The sequence below is a fragment of the Folsomia candida genome, unplaced genomic scaffold (genome assembly GCF_002217175.1).
Source record: "Folsomia candida strain VU population unplaced genomic scaffold, ASM221717v1 Fcan01_Sc031, whole genome shotgun sequence".
Taxonomy (NCBI): Eukaryota; Metazoa; Arthropoda; class Collembola; order Entomobryomorpha; family Isotomidae; genus Folsomia; species Folsomia candida.
Window position 1 is genome coordinate 1046513 of NW_019091223.1, and position 20729 is coordinate 1067241.

At 36.6% G+C, this 20729-nt stretch overlaps 3 protein-coding genes across 5 annotated transcripts; 2 read left to right on the forward strand and 1 right to left on the reverse strand.

Annotated features, from left to right (window-relative positions):
* Nucleotides 1–3791: 3791 nt before the first annotated feature.
* Nucleotides 3792–8913, reverse strand: LOC118439198 (tyrosine-protein kinase Fer-like). Of its 3 annotated transcripts, none has more exons than XR_004837280.1 (5): nucleotides 5775–5986; nucleotides 5522–5680; nucleotides 5349–5434; nucleotides 4608–5026; nucleotides 3792–4231 (listed from the first exon to the last, which is right to left on the reverse strand). XR_004837280.1 is itself a non-coding variant. In XM_035860306.1 (5 exons), exons 1-4 carry the CDS (start codon nucleotides 8729–8731, stop codon nucleotides 4778–4780), a joined length of 549 nt encoding a protein of 182 aa, XP_035716199.1. In that variant the 5' UTR covers nucleotides 8732–8913; the 3' UTR covers nucleotides 3792–4231; nucleotides 4608–4777. The 3 variants fall into 3 exon arrangements, 2 of the variants coding, with proteins under 2 accessions (XP_035716199.1, XP_035716198.1); XM_035860306.1 differs by lacking the exon at nucleotides 5775–5986 and adding an exon at nucleotides 8677–8913; XM_035860305.1 differs by lacking the exon at nucleotides 5775–5986 and adding an exon at nucleotides 6504–6743.
* A 1566-nt stretch (nucleotides 8914–10479) lies between these two features.
* Nucleotides 10480–16329, forward strand: LOC118439164 (oocyte zinc finger protein XlCOF19-like). The gene is made up of 2 exons (XM_035860251.1): nucleotides 10480–11028; nucleotides 15891–16329. The coding sequence occupies exons 1-2, from the start codon at nucleotides 10591–10593 to the stop codon at nucleotides 16275–16277; spliced, it is 825 nt and encodes a 274-aa protein (XP_035716144.1). The 5' UTR covers nucleotides 10480–10590; the 3' UTR covers nucleotides 16278–16329.
* Nucleotides 16330–18353: 2024 nt separating this feature from the next.
* LOC118439176 lies at nucleotides 18354–20520 on the forward strand. The gene is made up of 4 exons (XM_035860267.1): nucleotides 18354–18637; nucleotides 19233–19395; nucleotides 19581–19752; nucleotides 19845–20520. Exons 1-4 carry the CDS (start codon nucleotides 18582–18584, stop codon nucleotides 19922–19924), a joined length of 471 nt encoding a protein of 156 aa, XP_035716160.1. The 5' UTR covers nucleotides 18354–18581; the 3' UTR covers nucleotides 19925–20520.
* Nucleotides 20521–20729: the final 209 nt, after the last annotated feature.

Here is a 20729-nt window from a genome sequence, read left to right on the forward strand (position 1 = left end):
ATTGACTTGGACCACATAATTTTAAATCCTAAGGTTACAAACGAACAATTCAAAATTAGTCAATTGAGCTATTTAAATGTAACTTATAATATTTTAATCTAAAGCTATGGACTGGTCACTGAAAGAAAGTGTCAAGTTATTTTGGCTTGTAAAAAATGAACGCAAAAATCAAATGCAATGAAACAATTTCATTGAAACTTTTGTGCAATAGAGAGCCCACGGGAAATAGTGGTCATGGGGGCATTTTGGCCTTCAAATGGTCAAAAATTGGTTCTATGGTCGAGGCATTACAATTAAAGACATTTTTACATGCATTTCTTACGTAAAAATATCTTTAATTATAATTCCACGACCATAGAAGTCTCAAATTTTAGTATAATATGTTAAATACATTTGATACTGCACCCAGGGTTGCAGAAATCTCAGCTCACCCTCGTAAATCTCATCTCACTGAGATATAATGAGAAATAGTGAGACATGAGAAATATGAGATTTAGTGAGATTTATGAGCCATGCACTAGCGCCACCTAGCGGATGTGGTCATGAACTACAAGTTTATCTCATTATTTCTCATATTTCTCACTCAGCCCCAAGTGAGATGATTGATATATATCATTAAATCTCACTAAATCTCACTCAGTGATATATATCACTTGTAACCCTGACTGCACCCCAAAAGTTTTCATTGAAAGAAAAATTTCGTACGTCATTTCAAAATGACGAACTCGCGAAACGAGTTTTTTTTGTAAGTACCAGAATTTGGTTTGACAAAGACTCGTGGAAAGCTTGATTACATTTCAACGGGCAAGGATGTGGGCGTGCAAAAATTAAGACAAATATAAAAAATTATGGAGAATCCGAAAATGTTAACCTCAAAAACGCACTATGAGAAAAAACCATCATAATGACCCCTTGAAAGTTAAAAAACGATTGAATTTATTTTTGGACAATATCGCTTCACGCCCATGCCTGATACGGCCGAAAGGTCCAAGATAAATACAAACTACTTCCACCATGTTAAGGCCCATAAGTTATGGGTCAAAGCGTGTACAAACAAATCTGCAGCAAGACATACAGAAGGTCAAGAAAAAATGGTAAATACAAAACCTCCCAAGCTTTACAAAAAAATTACACCAAAAAAGTTGGTCACTGACGACAAGTTCTACGTCCTTAAGAATGTGACAGAAACTCCGGGAATGCAATTTTTCATGGGAAATATGTCTCTCAAGTGAAATCCGGAGAGAAATTAAAATGTTGTTCAAAATTTTCCAACAAATTTCTGGTTTGGCTAGCATCAAAATACATTGTGATCAAATGGCCGTTTGATTTTGAAAAATGAAAACCCTCCAAATGTCCCTTATTTTCGCCTCATCGAAACATTTTCGACTCTTTGTAAGAAGTAATACTCTCTGCCTTGTGAAACAGTGAATATTTAAAGAAAATTTCGGCTCCGGTAAGAAAAAATTGGCAGTGAAGTTGCAAAGTCTTCAGGAAAAGCATTAACGGCGGACGCGAAGTAAAAGGTTAAATACGAGATGGACAATGGATTTAAGTCTCTTTTGTTTGTGGATATCTATGATCAGATATATTTAACATATTTTACGAAAATTTGAGATTTCTAGAACCATTTTTTGACCATAAGTAGGCCAAAATGTCCCATCACCTTTATTTCCCATGGGCTCTCTACTAACGATGACCAGACCGAAGTTTTTTTATCCCTCAATGGTTCAAATATCGCTTTCCGGTGGGGAGAAGTTACCCTAAATTTACTTACTTTTAGAAGCTTGCTTTTACCCCTCATGACCGTTTTGCCACTCGTTTCACCAATTCTATGATTTTCTCCACAACCCGCCGAAATTTCTCCAAATTTTTTGGTGCCGTTTTTTCCGAGTATGTTGTTTCTCAATTAATTCCCAAAATCTTCCAATGGAAGACATTGAGGTACGTTTGGAGCGTTGTCTTTTTCTCGATGAAATCAGTTGCTTTCCTTGATACACTCTTTCAAATAGAGTTCAAAGTTCATGTTCTTGGTGGACCCGAATCGATTTGAAACGATCCTATTTTTGTCGATCACCAGCCGTTTTATGTATTGCATTGGAAATTTTGTTTGGCTTTGAATTTATGTTTCGGAAGAAAGTCATTTTTACTTCCACGCGAGTAGAACTTTACACGATGGACGCCCCGAGGTCGTTGGAGCAGTAGTTTTCATCCCCTGCGACGACAAACTTCTGGGAGTCGATTTAAACATTTTCTCAACAAGTTTTCGACAATTTATTTCAGCTCCCGCATTTTTATGTCCATTGTTTTCGACGCGAATTTAGTGTCGTAAGTTTTGAAGCCCATCTTATTTGATTTGATCTTGCGGAGATAGGTTTTCGAAATTCTTATTTGACTAGGTGTGACCCTCAAGGATATGTTGGAATTGCCGCCAAAAGATTTTTTCACGTTTCGCGTCAGTATATTGGTCTCCCGGCGGACAGGTTGACAAGGATGGATTTTATATTTTGCACTTTCACGATCCTTATCCACGTATATGGTATGGTTAATTTTGTCCGGTGCATCCCATGTGAAATGAGGTGGTCACGAGCCTTTTCCCGATGCGAGAAAATCATTTTTTCGCACGAGTGCAATAGAGTGACAAACTAAGTTTTCCACTTCCTCCAAATTTTGTTGTCATTTTTTAAAAAAATAATCAAATTCTGTTTTCAGTTTTAGAAAGCTTATTAAATTTACCACTTTTTATGTTTTTTACATATGCAAAATCAATTTTTAACTGGTCGAACCAATTGAGGGAACCATGACACTTTCTTTTAGTGACGAGGATTAGAAGAATTATTTTGTTTTAAATGATAGGTCATGTTGTTTACAAAAACCTTGTAAGGGGCCGAATGGTGATCTCGGGCGCCTATCCGGATCAAGTAAAGGTTTTCCCAACCCACCAACATCGGGTTTTTCCTCTTTCCAACTAAATGTATTTCATAGTTTATCAATGTTTATGTTAATAAAAACACAAAAAAAAATTAGTGGCCAGTCCATAATTTCTGGTACTACAAACAAGTCGATGAAAAAAATAAAAATAGCCAATTCGTTTAGCATTTTTCGCAATAAATTTCAAATTTCCTCAAAAATGAATTTGACGTTAGAAATAGGATTTTAAAACATTGAACAAAGCTTGAGACTAAAAACTCCATGACGAGGATATGCGGCCTTCAAGCACTTTAGTTTTATATGCATAAAGTGACGAGGGATAGTTGGACGTGCAGGTCACCCTCGGTGACCTGCAAGTCCGGCCAGCACTGCAGGTCGGCTTCGCCGAACCGCAGGTCCACCTTCGCACTGCAGGTCTAACTCCAATTTTTTCCGTATGCAGGTCTACGCTTGCCGTGCGGGTAGGTAGTGGGAAAGTATGTAACTATATTATAATTTCGAAACATTCGTAAATATTTCGTATATAGATGAGTCACAACACATTCCTTCCCTCATAGCAGCGAGGCAAGCTCCTGTTAATACCACATCCGTTAAGTAAGTATTTCCGTTTTCAACAATGTGAATTAGGGCAAGTAATAAAATGTGCTAAAAGCAATAATTTGGGGTCCTTCGCAGCCGATCAGAATATGTATGTGTCGCATGCATCTTCTCTTCGAACTATGTTCTCTCCTAATGTAAGTTGGAAAGGTTGGTTGGACTAATAATATCCTGTTTCTTGTCTAAGCATTTAAATATGTATGTCACAATTCGATTATAAATAGTACTAACACTTCATAAAATAAACCATAGAAAACGAATGCATGTACATACACAAACTAGATTTTACTTTATTTAATTTATGGTCTTGCCAATAAATTAGAAATTATGCCATAATTCGTAAATTATAAAGGCAACGGTAACATAAAATAAAATAGAGCTCATGGTCAAGACCCACGTATAAACCGTGTATCATATCAGATTTTATAAAATAAGTGATAATTATCTACAAAGATATTTTGCACATTTGAAGTCAAATTGTGAACACTAATTTTTTAACTTAAAAAACGAAATTTTCTACACAAAATCTCTAAATGTCCAACAAATGGCCGGCATCTTCTTCCAGATTGTCCACAATCATGTTGAAGTTTGGTCTCTCGCAGGAATTAAACTCCCAACAATCGTCCATCAACTTTAGTATGAACCATTTTGCTTTGACATCTTTGTAATCTTTGGGCGTCCTTCCGCCCGCAAGGGCCTGTTTGACCTGGATAAATTAGCTAAAGTTTAATACCTACGACAGTTAAAATTATACCTGTTCATCTTCATTCATTTGACTGAATATGATAATGAATGAAAATGACTTTATTGCCATTTGAATGAAAAAGAATGAAGGACTCCTTCATTTTAGATGAATGACTGTGAATGACAGGATTTCTCACTCATTTCATTATTCACCCTGTGCTTAATACAGTGGACGAAGTACGAAATGAAGTCTGATGAAGTCACGTGAAATGAAATGAATTTGAAAGAAAATGACTGAATGAAAACCTTCAGTAAAAAATTGTGATGACTGATTTTTGAATGAAAAAATTTGAACAAGTATAGATACATAGAATTCTAGCGGGTAAAATATTAATTACCTCAAGATTGCTTAGGCTACCGAAAGGTCTGCAGCCCCTGGTCCAAATTTCAAACAAGACGACGCCATAACTCCACACGACGCCATAACTCCACACACATTTTCAATAATTTGGAGGCAAATCGTCATCCGCGGAGGTATTTTGGATAGTGCTCAATTTTACGGGAATGGTTACAAAGACGTAAATATTGTCACCAAGGAGAAATATATAAGAAATTTCGCACAAACCTGTCCATGATTCCAATCAAAGTAAGAATCCTCGTAGTCATTGTCAAACTTCCCAAAGTCGCCCACTTTTATTGTGTTGTTTGGCCCGATTAGGCAATTTCTTGCAGCCAAGTCGCCATGGTATTGATCCGCGGTGTGATGAAGGTATTGCATGCCTAACGCAATCCCGTACGCTAGCTGGGTCATGGTATCCTAAAGTTCGCAAATACAAAAAAGAAGACGCAATGTATAAATTTTCCTGTAACCAAAATTTCTAAAAAACGATTGTCTCTTTGTGATTTTGTGGTAAAAACTTGATTTTTTCTGATATTTTTGTCCCCCAATTTTTTTAATTTTCCGTATTCAGACCAATGTGGATTTATCGCATTTCTTACAATAAAATCAAAAAATTTAAAACGGGTCTAAACTAATATTTGTTCTTTTCCTGGAAATCATGCAAATTTTAATTGGATGCTGTCAAGTGAAATTATCAAATCCAAGTCATAAATACGGAAAAATTTAGAAGTTAACTAACCACTGGCATTCCGCCCGCATAGTTGCAAATATACGACAATAAATCTCCTCCAGTCATGCACTCCATTACAATCCAGGGCGTTTCATCTATTTACATGAAAATTCATGAATACCATTCAACTCGACATGAATGAAATGTGGGATCTTCAAAAGTACTTAAAACAAGGGACTTACTTGGGAAAGAAATTCCGAAACACTTGACAATATTTGGATGGTCAAGTCTGCTCATGCGCAGTACCTCGGCCTCAGCTTTGTCGATGAGTAGCGGGTCTTTTAAAAGTTTTATGGCAACGTCTTCCTCCCAGGTCGTTTTATTGCCACGTGTCCACGTACCTGTAATTGATAGATATGTAGGAAACATTCGTGTAGACATATGTACATATGTATGAATGTTCGTTTTTATGATAATTTCCTTATATTTATGTACCCCATTATGTAAACCGAGTCGGTCGCTTATTGCGATCATTCTGTCTGTCTGTCTGTCCATCCGTCCATAACCAGGATATCTCAAGAACTCAACATAACCAAACGCTGTTACTTCCCTATCACCATTGTGCTTCAAATTTTCAGTTCAAAATTATATTTAACAGGAACTTTCATGTGATTATTCGTCATTTTGAAACAAATTTCGTCACTAAATCGACACCGTCAATACGTTGGACCTCCGATCACCTCATGACCGTGGAATGTAATTTACATACACTGTGTAAATAATATAAACATGTTTGCAGGGTTTTCTAATTAATTAGTGAATCTAATTAATTATTTAATTAAATATCATATTTAAGCTAATTATTAATTACTAATGAACCTTAACTAGCACTACCGAAGCTAATTTTAATTACTAATTAATTAGAAAATCACTGAAAATCACCAATTAATTGGGCAATATTCTAATTAATTGGCTTAATTAGCAATCTGAGTTTAGTTGCTAATTACCAATTAATTAGACAAAATATTTTCCGTCTAATTATCAATTACTAATTAAATAGAAACGTGGCTAATCAAAAAGCTCTGCATGTTTGTCATTCAAGGAAATTTATCGCCACTTTTATATGTTCGTTGGAACCATTTTTATGATAACAATTTACATATTTTATGTATGATACTGATATACATATATAATATTGCCAAATTATAAAAATATTTCAGTCACCTCTGTACACAATTCCAAGGGCCCCTTCCCCCAACACCTCCTCAGTGTCCAGCCTCCATGGAGCAATTCGCAAATTGTCGATGTCAGACATTTTTTTGAAAATGGTAAAATATTCAAAATTTATATAAAATAGTACAAATTCTAGTCGAAATAAGGCACGATTTAGTTCTGCGAACTGAATTCCTACTTAGGTATTTGTGCACAGACAGATGACATGTAGTAATGGAGTATAAAGTCCGATACCCTATCTTTCCGGAGCAATTATGCACAAAACGTTGCTTGGACAATGTGTATGCATACACGGAGAGATATGTAAATTAGGTAAGGTATGTACATACATATACAGATTTACAAGTCATGATCATGTACTCGCCTTTACTCTCGTCAAGCTTCTTTCTTATTATGAACTTTGTATCTTAATACATACATATTATGTATGTACAATGTGTAACAGTTCGAGTCAAACTTGGTCAAGTTACATGTCAAGAAAGTACGAATCCTGCACGTGGAATGTTAAATATTTATGGTCATATGCATGTCCATGCATATTTGCATATGCACTACTTACATATTTCATGCCACTTCAAACGAACAAAGTGATTGCTTATGTACATAAATATGTATGTAGCTGGTCGTCTTACATATACCTACACTCTAAATAAAAGTTGTGGAAAATTTACCCAACGTTGCCTAAAAATGGGGATGACACAAAAATTTGATAAACCGTAGTAAAGAAACTGTAATAAACCGTAATAAAGAAATGGAAAAAAAAGAAAAGGCCGAATTAGTATGCACAACCTGCTCAGCATGGGAGACCAAGTGCCATCTTTAACTTTGATAACTTTATGCCAAAATTGTAGGATTATCTTTTCCGGATATTCTGCACTATTGGTGCGTAGTACATTGCGTCCACCAATTAAACGGTAAACCGTAGTAACGTTAGAAGGAGCTCACCCTGTAATAACGATTTGGTTATAACTTGCCCCAAAGGTGCAGAAAAATGCAACAAAATAGATACATAATGTTTTGGCAATTATGCACCAATGGTGCAGAAAAATCCAACAAAGTAGATCAATAATGTTTATGCAATATTGCACCAATGGTGCAGAAAAATTAAACAACATAGATCAATAATTATTATGCATCGAGGAAAGTCCAAAAATAGTGCATCACTGGTGCAGAATTACCTACCAACGAGCACCTAAAATTTTGAAAAATTTATGTCAGAATTGTCAAATAATATCCGCCGAGTAGCATGCACTATTGGTGCGTTATGCATCAAAGCCCCCAATTTTTTCGCATCATTTGGTGTTTCCGATTGTCAGATACCAACGGTGCTATTAATTTATGAAAAAATGGACCTGATCCATTCTAGTGAGTATCAATTGATGCTCAACCAATTGTTCCGCATCAGCTTGGATAACCAACTGTTCAATACGAACGGTGCTACTTATTCCAAAATTGTAGTGCTTTCTCGATCCATTTGCACAATTAATTCGCACCATTTGCGCCACGGATTGTTCGATACCAATGGTGCGCCTAATTTATTCTATAAGGTAGGTAGGTAGGTTTATTCAAGATTGATATAGCGCAAGCTCTTACAATGTACAATCTAAGAATTAGTAAAGTGTGTGCTCAGTTGTGGGCATGATCCACAAGTAGCACACGGCATCCCAATAAGGCTAATCACACACCATAATAATATTTTAGGCTACAATCTAATGATAATATGTATATAGCAGCAGTAGCAAGGGTGTAGAGGGAAAACCGATAGTTCGGAAAACCTCTACATGTATTGGGAAGGTGGCCCAATACACCATTCGGCCCAAACTGGACACCAGGTATAAAAATGTATGGCAGTGATACATAGGAGGATTCCGTGGGGTGCTGGTGATATCCAAATGAGGGTGGCGTCTGCATGCGGAAGCAGACAGTTGAAGGTTGTTGGGCGGGGGGTATCCACGGACCGTGGGATCTGCCCACGTCCCCCATGGAAGCCGTAGCCGGGGCCGATGACCCCCCCACTTGCCCCTTCCCCCATCTCAACACAGCCAGGTCATGGGACCCCCGTAGACCAGACTATGCTGCCCTCCGCCATGCACGACCCCCTCCCCCACTCTTCAAACAACCACTCCCCACGGTCACCACCCCGATATACCAAAACAAAACCTACTTGGGGAGTCCCTCCAAAGCGTAGATCCTCCTGTGCACTGGTCCGGCGAATCCATCTTCGCCTGATGGCTCAGCTTGTCGTTGCTGGGACGGGTGTGGCAGGGGGTGTCACCAGGCACGCAGGTGGGGGGTGTGAGTGGACGAGGCTCACATGGCGAAAAGGCCTTGGGACACACTTTACTTGCCCTGGCACACCCGCGACCCAGATGGAAGAGGATCCAGATGCAGAGCGAGAGAGAGATACGTTGTGCACGAGAGGAAGCTTGGAGAGAACTCCATTTATTCTATAATGGTCAAGGGGATTATTAATTAGCATCAATTGATGCAAAAAACTCGTGAACACACAGACAGACGGACGGACGGACGGACGGACAAGAGGAATTCAATAGCTCTCGTGCTACGCAGGGCGAGCTAATAAGTAATCAATCAATAAGTAATTACCTATTCGGATATGGCAGATGCTCTTAAAACGTTAATTCCACTGGTTCTGAATTGTTCCAGAAACCCAAAAATAATCGGATGGATGTATACACGAATCAAATGGATGTGTATATGTATGTACATATGTGGCTGAATAAAACCTGTCCACCGAGTGAGTATCTTTGCACAACATATTTACATATTTATTTATATAGACGGTGCTGAGAAACTGTTTTTCCTCGGAATATTCGAGAAAAGCACGGAAAGGTGTGCTTTTAGTCAATCAAGCAATTTTAATATATGTACGTCTAGTTTGCAATCTAAAGAGTATGTATTGTAAATAAATTTTTAAGACATAATTACAGCCGGGTCTGTACCACGCACTCATCCTCTGTTTTAGATTTTAGCCCCAGCTATAAATGGAGTATTTATGGTAGGTACATAGATATCAATATGATGAAGGATGACGACCCTTCATCGAAACGATGGTGACCCAGTATTAGTGGAAATGAACCCAAGATTATCAACGCAAGACGGACTAACCCTTAGGGGCCATCCATAAATTATGTCACTAAAGTGGGGAGGAGTGGGTTCAAGATGTTAACGATATCTTGCTTTATGTTAATGGGGGGGGTATATAAATTCGGGTTTTTGTGTTACATAACTTATGAACGACCCCCTACCATATCCATACATATAAAATCCAATTTCAGACAAATGCATACATTTTCTGCCTAATTTTGCCAAGTGGATATTTTTAAAAAGGGAACGTCCATATATTACGTCTCCAAAAAACTATGATTTTTTGATCATCCACTCTTTCCCTATCCTACCCGTGTTACGCTTAACACGTGCAAGGCAAAATCAGTCGAACACCTCTTCGAGGACGCAATAAATGGACGTTCCCAAAGTAAACGGTCGGATTTTGGCCCTATAGTAAATTTAGGCAACGAGTTAAACAGTTAGGAACCTTCTTCCAGGCTAGATTCTTCCCAGTGCTTAAAAGTATCTTTATTTTTTATTTGCATATTCTTAAATCCCATGACTTGGGGTTCTCAGAATTAATAACTAAAATATTATAAATGGTATTTAATTTAGACTTAAATTAACAAGCTACATACTATACATAAGTGAAATACCTATTTAATTGCACATATATAATAATTAATAAATTTATAAATTGGCAGTGCCTCACGTTTAAAATACAGTTACAAAATTCTTCATATTCCGCCTGGCTAACCAGGTAAAAAATTAATACAAAAATCATACAAAAATTATATTCCCGTTCCTAATTGCACGAATAATTTACTGAAAAATTCCAATATTTTTTTTTCAAAAAAATATTTTCTTTTTGTATACTCTCTACCAACGAATTTAGATAAAAGACCGATCTGACCTCCTTTTGGAATCCTTTTAATTAACGTCGTCATCCATTCAAAATAAATAAATAATTTAAGGAAATTTGTAGAGATAAAGTTCAAATCACTCAATCCACATGGCCAAAAACAGCTGCCAAACATGCAACCGCGAATTTGCCAGGACAACGCATCTTCAAGAACACGTGACCAGAATGCACACCCCGCGAGAAAGACAACGCCCCTGTCCATTCGCAGGATGTGGAAAATCCTTTCATGAAAAAGTTGACGTTGCCAGACACGTGAAAAGCATGCACAACACGTGCCCACGACCCCCAGTTCCATGCACCTTTACAGGATGCGCTAAAATCTTTAAACATGAAAGCACCGCTTTCCACCACTTTCAAAAAGAACATGTCTCGAATCCTGTCCGATTTGGGTGCACCCTCTGTGGCAAAGAATTTAGGGAAAAGCCCAACCTTGAAAACCACATTGCCATTCACACCGGCGAGAAAAACTATAAGTGTTCAATCTGCAGCAGGAGCTACAGACACCAGTCAAATTTTAGAGCACACCAGGTAAGGGACCATCCGTATACTACGTGATACAAAATTTTCGATTTTTACACCCACCCACGCAGCGTATACAGGCATTTGAGACTTGAAATTTTCACACAAAATAAGTTATTTATCGAATTTTTTTTTCGAATCTATAAAAATGCTCGATTCGGGTTATAGAGAAAACAAATTAGGATACTTTTGGTGAAAGTAGCATCTCGGCATCTTTATCCATCATGGAGAAATGTGTCCCAGTTTGCAGTGTTTGGATTTTCGCCCCCTCCCCCTGGAGCACGGGGCGGAATTGAACCAAATTATTGGGACCATTGCGCTAAAAAAATGAGCTCTACAAACTGTGCAAAGCTTAGCAAAATCAATTTTTTCTGTCTTTCGAAATTCCGGTTTACATTATTGCTACTCCCAAATGAATGAAGGTGAACAGGTTGTGTGTATGTATAACTACCGACTGGGATTATTTAAATACGGGTGCCAATTTAACCGTCCAACGAAAATATAGCTTTATCCAACCAAAATTAATAATTTCGCCAATTATGAAATGGGCAACGAATTGATTTATTTTGCAACAACTTTTGTTAAAATGCACGACAAAATAATTAAATTTCCAAATAAGAAATAAACGAATTCCTTGTCCTTAAGTACTTCAAATCATAGATCGGATATTTTGCGTACTCCGTACTCCGTACTCCGCTTACTCCATAATACGGAGTACGCGTACTCCGGCGTACGGAGTACGCAAAAATCCGGTCTATGCTTCAAATTTTACGATAAATAAGAAGGTATACATAGCATGCCAAAGGTAACTGGGAGTGAAATGAAACACTGTAGCTTCATCAGTTTTTGTGCTACGAATTTCTAGTAAATTTTACTGGAAAGCCAGTTAATTTCTGCGTAGAAAACAATTTTTGGTTTTTGGAATTTCCCCCCCCCCCCCTGCATCAATGCGGCGCTGAAGACCCTGCCTCCAGTCTTTGCTTCAAGCACGCACTAAATTCCTGGACAAATTGTATCATTCCGTGGTGAAAGATTTTTGTAAAGCTTCCAAACTTCTAAGACTTAGAACCAGGCCCCGTTTTAGGTATAGGCGAGCTAGGCAACCGCCTAGGGGGCCAGATATTTGGGGGCGCCGGCAGGCGCCCCTATACACTAGATAAAAACGGCTTTGTGGAAGTTTATAACCTGTTATGGAAAACAACATAAAAAACTGACTTTAACTGAAGTCTGTGGTACAAAATTGTATTCTTCAGCACTGTTCTCAAATTTTAACTTGATAATCCTGCCAGATGAACTTGCAATTTTAATAATAAACTGCAATTTGTTCGTAACACCTACAGAAATGTGAAGTGGTAATCTCCGATTTTGGCAGGACTAATTTGAGAATAACGATCAGAAATAAACGGGCCCATATTTTTGCGCTTTCTAAAATGCGCATGTTTTCGCCTGTGGCGGAATTTGTAAATTAATTTTCAGCCGAAATCAAATAAAATTTTTACACGTTTTAAAAAAGATGTACAATTTGTGTTCTGAATTATTTCTCTGAAATTATAAAAATTAATTTCTTGCTTTCAATTTTCACAAATTAATGCTTTTTTTGCGTCGTTAAAGAAAAGCTCGTAGCATAAACATATCAAAGTTTCCAGATTTAGCAAATTAATTTTATAATTTCAGGTAATTCTACACAAAAAATTGGGATGATTTTTTTAATCAGATGAAATTGGAAAAATTAGAATCAGATCCAGGTATGTATATGTATGGTTGGTATATATTTTGTTATCATTGGATTTAAAAAATTCCGACACATTCGCAATTCCCCACATTCTACAAAACCAAAAAATATGTGACCGATTATTTCTGAGTATGAACTAGGACTGACAAATCCGGATACTCCGAATTCGAAAAACCCGGATTTTTCGGATTTCGGATACTTCGAAATCCGGATCTCATTTAGAGACGAATCCGGATTTCCCTAACTTAAAGATTCATATTTATTTACGATATAAAGATTCAAATCTTGGCGAGAAGTGTGAATTAAAAAAAATTAGCATGATATTCATTCAAATTTCCAAATATAGTTAGTTTATCATATCCGACATCAAACTCACTTAGGTATTTGAAATTCTAATTTTTTTCAGTTCATGAACTGAGAAAAATGCCCAGAAATTACCTGCATCGTCAGAAAAATTTCAGAAATATTGAAACTTCTAAAAAAGCTGAGATTGCAATTGAAATTAATAACTCTACTATCTGACATCTACATATCTGATTCGTTCAAATATCAAGGACATAAATAATGACAATAAGTAATTCACAAGATAAATGGATAATCCGAAATCCGGATTTGAAAATTGGGAACGGATTTGTCAGCCCTAGTATGAACAACTCAAAAACTATGATAATCGCGTGGAACCGGGAGATAACAACCTTACTTTCACCCATCCATTTTTATATGAATTTAGTTTTGAATAAGCAAAGCCTCAAAAAGTGAGAAATTTTGATTAGGCTTGTGTGCCTTAATAATATTCAATTTTTTACGAATTAAAAATACAAACATATTTAACTAAACTTATTTTAAAATGTTGATTTGTGTAAATGAAATTAGTACCAGTTTCGGTACGACTGTATACTTAGATGTACATCGAGCGCCTATGCATAGGCGCTCCATCTACATCCTACTATGTTAACTTGCATCGTTCTCGAGCTATAGCTATGGCTCGAGAACGTAGGGGCGCAATTATCTTTTTGCCTAGGGCGACACATTGGCTAGAACGGGGCCTGCTTAGAACACACCTTTGCCACTAACTTTGACCATTTTTCATAATCCGGGGATTCAAATCCAGCGAGGAGGATAACCATTCCGACGTGGCGAAAAAGTCCGCAATTTGTTTTTTTAGTCACGCTTTGGTCATTTTTCGTACTATGAGCTGGTGCTGAGCCCGGTTGAAAGGTCTAATTGATTCCATTAAACTGGATCCCATTGAGGGGATGTACCACGGACTCGAAAACATATTTTAAGAAATTTGATCCCTCCACCTTCCCCCCATTTTCAACAAAATGTAGAGAAATTGCCCCAATTAGCTGACTTCTGGCGAAACCATCACAAAACCTGGATAAGTGTCAGAGTCAGAGTCGGAATGATAATTATTTAGTCGCTGAAAATCTGACATTTTCGTTAATAGTTTTACGGAATAATAAGGAATGGTCTGACAAAAGTTGAATGAGAATTGGGAACAAATGAGAGTTAGTGATGAATGATAAAATCCATACCCATATCTATTCATTTATGTATGCTGTCAATAATATGATAGGTAGTAGACTAATATGATATATAAAATTTGGTCGGATGCTTTTACATTTTCGTTGGACACAAAAATTAAACCCGTTGCCCATTCCATTATTGGCCAAATTATTAATTTTGGTTGGAATAAACTAAATTTTCGTTGGATGGTATAAAATTGACCCATTTAAATACTGGATTTACATTTTCTTAGTGTATAATTCCGTTTGGTATTATATCAATATACTGGATTTCTTATAGCATTCCCTACATATTAGTTAGGGCTAAATTGAATGCACCACCGATTTAGATGAAATTTGACACTTATTAGCTCGCCCTGCGTAGCACGAGAGCTATTGAATTCCTCATGTCCGTCCGTCTGTCCGTCTGTCCGTCTGTCCGTCTGTCTGTTAACGACCTTTTTGCATCAATTGATGCTAATTAAAAATCCCCTTGACAATTATTGAATATGTTAGGCGCACCATTGGTATTGAACAAAGCGAATCGAATTTTTTAGTAAATAAATAGCACAGTTGATATCTAACAATCGGTAACACCAAATGATGCGAAATAATTGGGGGATGGGATGCATAACGCACCAATAATGCATACTACTCGGCGGAGTTTATTAGACAATTTTGACATAAATTTTTCAAAATTATCGTTGATCGTTGGTAGGATAATCTGCATCAGTGATGCAGAATATTTGGACTTTCCTCGATGCATAATAATTATTGAGCTATATTGTTTAATTGGTCTGCACCATTGGTGCACTATTGCATAAAAATTATTGATCTACTTTGTTGGATTTTTCTGCACCATTGGTGCAATATTGCATAAAAATTATTGATCTACTTTGTTGGATTTTTCTGCACCATTGGTGCAATATTGCATAAAAATTATTGATCTACTTTGTTGGATTTTTCTGCACCATTGGTGCAATATTGCATAAAAATTATTGATCTACTTTGTTGGATTTTTCTGCACCATTGGTGCAATATTGCATAAAAATTATTGATCTACTTTGTTGGATTTTTCTGCACCATTGGTGCAATATTGCATAAAAATTATTGATCTACTTTGTTGGATTTTTCTGCACCATTGGTGCAATATTGCATAAAAATTATTGATCTACTTTGTTGGATTTTTCTGCACCATTGGTGCAATATTGCATAAAAATTATTGATCTACTTTGTTGGATTTTTCTGCACCATTGGTGCAATATTGCATAAAAATTATTGATCTACTTTGTTGGATTTTTCTGCACCATTGGTGCACTATTGCATAAAAATTATTGATCTACTTTGTTGGATTTTTCTGCACCATTGGTGCACTATTGCATAAAAATTATTGATCTACTTTGTTGGATTTTTCTGCACCAGTGGTGCAATATTGAATAAAAATTATTGATCTATTTTGTTGCATTTTTCTGCACCTTTGGGGCAAGTTATAACCAAATCATTATTACAGGGTGAGCTAATTCTAACGTTACTACGGTTTATTTTAGACTAATTCGCCACAAGTTTAGCTTTTCAAGCCTTTTTACTTAGTTATCGTGCCTGCATTTACATAATTCGCAATCTTGTTCTAGAAAACCCACCTGGACAAATCTGCCCGGAAGATTTTTAAATGTGCCTTGTGTTCACGAAACTTTGTGGCAAAATCTACACTCGCGCGTCACATGAAGGATATCCATGGAAATCCGGTGAACTATGAGTGCCCAAGTTGTCCCAAGATACTGACGACCCCAGCCGGCTTGAAGTCTCACATGGTATCCAACCATAGAACTGACGATGTGCCACGTTTGTCATGTGACAAATGCCAACACACTACTTTTTCCAGGTCCAACCTTCAACAACACGTCAAACGGGTGCACGATGGTGTGAAGAAAAAAGAATGTTATTTCTGCGGCACGAAATTTTTCACTTTTACAGAATTGGTTAATCATTGTCGTAAAATTCACACGTTAAAAACATAACGAGAAATTTGTATGTTTTTAGAAAATTTGTTGGTAATAACTTAATCTATTAAAATAATATCACTTCAAAAAGTCGTAATGAATGAAAGGTCCTAAATAAACAGTTTTTATGGATTTTCAATAACTAATCACTGACTAAAAAAAATATTTTGATAAGTTTCTCATCTTCTTTTAGATTCATTGATAGATAATTAATGGCAGGTAGCATTCAAAATTTTGACAAATAAAGCAAACTTTTTCACTAAAACTCTTTGTAATACAATAATTACTAACAATGCGATGGTGTGAAGTGTAGCCCTCCGATTTGGTTGAAATTTTGAAATTATGCGGTCCATATCAATTAATACAACCAACGTTTCTTCAGGCAGTTTGTGCGAAGGTCAGAATTTGGCAAAATATTTGAGGTTAAAGTTGAAAAACGAGCGATTTTTCGCACGCGGGGAAGCAAACTCAACTTCCCGTGTTAAGAATAGCACATTTTTCAATTTTAACCTCATATACAGATATTATGACAAATTCTCACCATCGCACAAACTGCCTAAAGAAATGTTGGTTGTATTGACATGGACACGTAATTTTGAAATTTCAACCAAATCGGAGGGTTACACTTCACACCATCGCATTGTGAGTTATATATTTCCAATTTCGAAACTTGTAGGATTAACAAACAGCAAGGCAACGTTATTGGTTTGAAATGCGAATTAAATTGTGTTATAAATGCTGGAGCTGTACATCGAAAATTATAGCGATGAGAAAAACAAAAAGTCACCCAAAATATTTTAACTACCAAAATCACAAATATGTTCAACAATTATCTAACTACATATGTACACTCTTAGGCAACAGGTATTGAATCATTATGAATTACTTCCGGGCGGAGTACATATATGACTCTACCGGCATCGGTAATACCGATCGTTACGGCGTAGTAATGTTGTGGTAATTAAATCGCTACCACTCAGAATCAAACTATAACCAATCCGGTAAGGAATTATTACCAAATCAATACCACTACAAAGAACACATGTGACTCTACCGGATGCTTTACAGTGTATCTATCAATTTTCAAATAGCTTCATCGCATGATTTCATGTTTACCGTGTCACAAGGGGAGTTTATCCAAGGTGGAGGCGTGGGGCAGTTGTAGTAAATCCACTCGGGGATGACATTCCGAGCACTAAATCAAGGACGGAGTTTGATCCGTAGGAAGTGACAAGTTCAGTGTTGAGGGTGCCTTCAGTTGGAAAATTAGGTGCTAATGCTACACTCAAAATAAGGTAGTAATGAATCATTACCATGCGGAATGACTATGTAATGAAATGAAAATAATCCTTTAACGTCATTAGATATCAGATTAACTCATCTGGTTTTCAATCCGTGACGGTTCCTTCTCACCATATATCTCTGGCGATGAGTTGGATCTTCTCACAGAGAACGGACTCTGTGAGGGCTCCCCTTTCTGGCATTGCCAGACCGTCTGGCCGGGTTCACCCAACCATGAGAGGAGCACCCACCCCGTACTAACACCGAGCCGAGTAGGATTAGCAAATACCTTCCCGGACAGAGAGGAATCGAACGTGTGACTGCGTGGTGACAGTTCCACCCCCGATCCCCTAAGCCAAAGGGCTATTCCCTGAACTTATTATTACCATTTCTACGGCAAATCGTAACCGACGTGGTAGAGCCACATAGTCATTCCGCATGGTAATGATTCATTACTACCTTATTTTCAGTGTACGCTTAACATGGGTAACATAGTTGAGCCAAATCCAACCACCGACCGTTTTGATGACGTAATATATGGACGCCCCCATACGCATATTTTTAACAAAGTTCCTGCCCAAAATTCTAAGAAAAGGGTTAGCAGCAAAGGGTAGAAATAAGTGAGCGACTTTGCCAAGATATCCTACATATTTAGCCCAACCATTAAACTTTTACGTTGAAGCCGGTCGAATCCACAAAATCGACCCTTTTTCCTTCCTCACCAGCACATTCTATATTTAAGTTTGTATTTATGTACGTACATATGTGAGCACATACAAATATTATGGTCCCCTTTCCACTGCAAGTCGGCGACCTCGACAAGTCAGATGATCTTCATTTCAGTTTACACTTTACAACATACATGATCACCTACAGTTTAATCAGTCACAATTAATACAAAAGTAATACTTAAAATTAACATAAAATAGTATTTACATACATATGTTAATATCAATTCAAACATAAATAAGTATACATCCATCAAATTAAAGAAGTTACATAGTCCATACATATTTACTTTGTCTAACAAAGCACAGAAATATGACAGCCTCCGGAAACTTTACGTTTGATCAAGTCCAATCTGAGGGACCGATTGAGTAAGTGATTTCCATGCAAATCCTAATGTAGACATTTGTACATATTAACGTACACTCTTAAAAATAATGCAACCGTATTGAAAATTGGATGCACTCATAATTTCAAAATTCAGTAACCTATGTAGAGTGTATTTGACTTGATTAAGAGTTAAATTTATGACGGATTTTGTGAATGTACAGGGTGGTTTAAAAGTCAGGTTACAATGGAAAATTTTTCAATGGGAAAAATTCGCAAATCTCCATTAGTTACAGAAATTTTGCCTCTGAAATTCAATATTTTAAGAATTTTGTCATCAGTGTTGCATAAGTTTTGATAACAATTAATAAAAATCTCAATCCCAAATCCGTAACTAATGGAAATCTACGAATTTTTCCCATTGAAAAATGTTCCATTGTAACCTGACTTTTAAACCACCCTGTATGTAGTTATGAATTTATAATACGGAGGGGGGTTTACTTTTCAAAATGACGACATTTTTTAAATTGTGTATTCCGTTTTTTAAGAAAAAAATGGGGTTTACTAATTGTCATAAATATGTATTTATAATTCTTCCAAAAGTTCGAACATTATTTTCATTAATTTGAAATTTTTCAGTTCTCCCTTCTCCGCAAAAGTTTGGCTTATTGAAGACAAAGTTTTGCAGGCTGCTCGCCAAACGCCGTATCTTCGCGTCATGCTTACGCAGGATGACGGGGTGACGATTATGGTGGCTTTAGCGATCGGAAAGTCTTACCAAGTAGCAAAAAATCGGTATGAGGTGAGTTCTAAATTTTTGTAGTAACGATAGCAATATTTGCAAAAAAAAGCTTAATAAGATTGACTCAGTAACAATTTGCCAAGAAATATTCGCAGAAAGTGGCGCATAAAATTTAACATTTCATAATCTGGTAAGAATTTAATTTTCCGGCTAAAAATGTGTTTAAAATATGGGAAATTTTCCAGGTAGGAAAAGAATACAACTTTCCAGGTGGCACGTTCCGATCAAAGCTACGAGAACCGGAGTATCAATCCTGGTCGACTTTTCCGTATAATTTGTGGTTTAACAACAATAATGAGGAATTCGTGGGAAGGGAGCATAAAGACCCGATTAGCCGTCAGCAAAGTACAAGTTCCGGTAATCAGATCTTCAGATCTTTAAATTATTAAATTACTACTGATAAGAAAAATTGATAATTATTAATTCATTCGTAATTAATTAATTTCCAGCTTCATCTCAACAGCCAAGGTTTAATACACGGGGGCACGCTGCGCTAGGCGCAGACACAGATGACAATTGGAGAAGATGAGCGTAATAACTTAAAGCCAAACTAGCCTAATAAACGATTTGCGATTTTAAAATTTTAGTAGCTCTTTGCATCTTACAATGCGATGGTGTAAAGTGTACCGCTCTGATTTTGAAAATTTTGGAAATATGCAGCCCCGATTCAATACAACCCACGTTTTTTGAAGCAGATTGTGCTATGGTTGGAATTTATGAAAATATTGAGGGCGAAGTTGACAAACGGACGATTTATTCCTTCCAGCGGAATGCGAGTGGAGTTTGCTTCGTCCGTTTGGTAATAATCACCCAGTTTTTCAACTTTTACCTCAAATAAGTATTTTGAAAAATCCCAACCATAGCACAAACTCGTCTAGACACATTGGTTGTATTGACTTGGACTACATAATTACACAAAATTTCAAACAAATCTGGGAGTCACGCCTTACATACACCGTCGTTGCATTGTTACTTTACTTAATTTTGGTACTGCCTACCGGCACGGGATCATCCGACGTTAGTTATCAAGCATTCTTCATATCCAAATATTTCTTAAATTTGACAAAGTTTTCAGAAATATTAAGGAAAAAGGGAGAGTATAAAAATAAAATAAAAGCAAGCATAAGGTAAAAGTACCAATAATAAAATTTTAAAGCAATCATTTTTTTAAAACCTTTACATATGTAGATTTATATAATTTTTTATTCAAGAACTAATTTGTATTTTATTTCATTCCAATTCAAGATTGGACTATTTTTAAAAATTGTTATTAGAGATTTCGATTTCTAGATTTCAATTTCTTTCGAGAATTAAATTTGTATCTACACATTTGT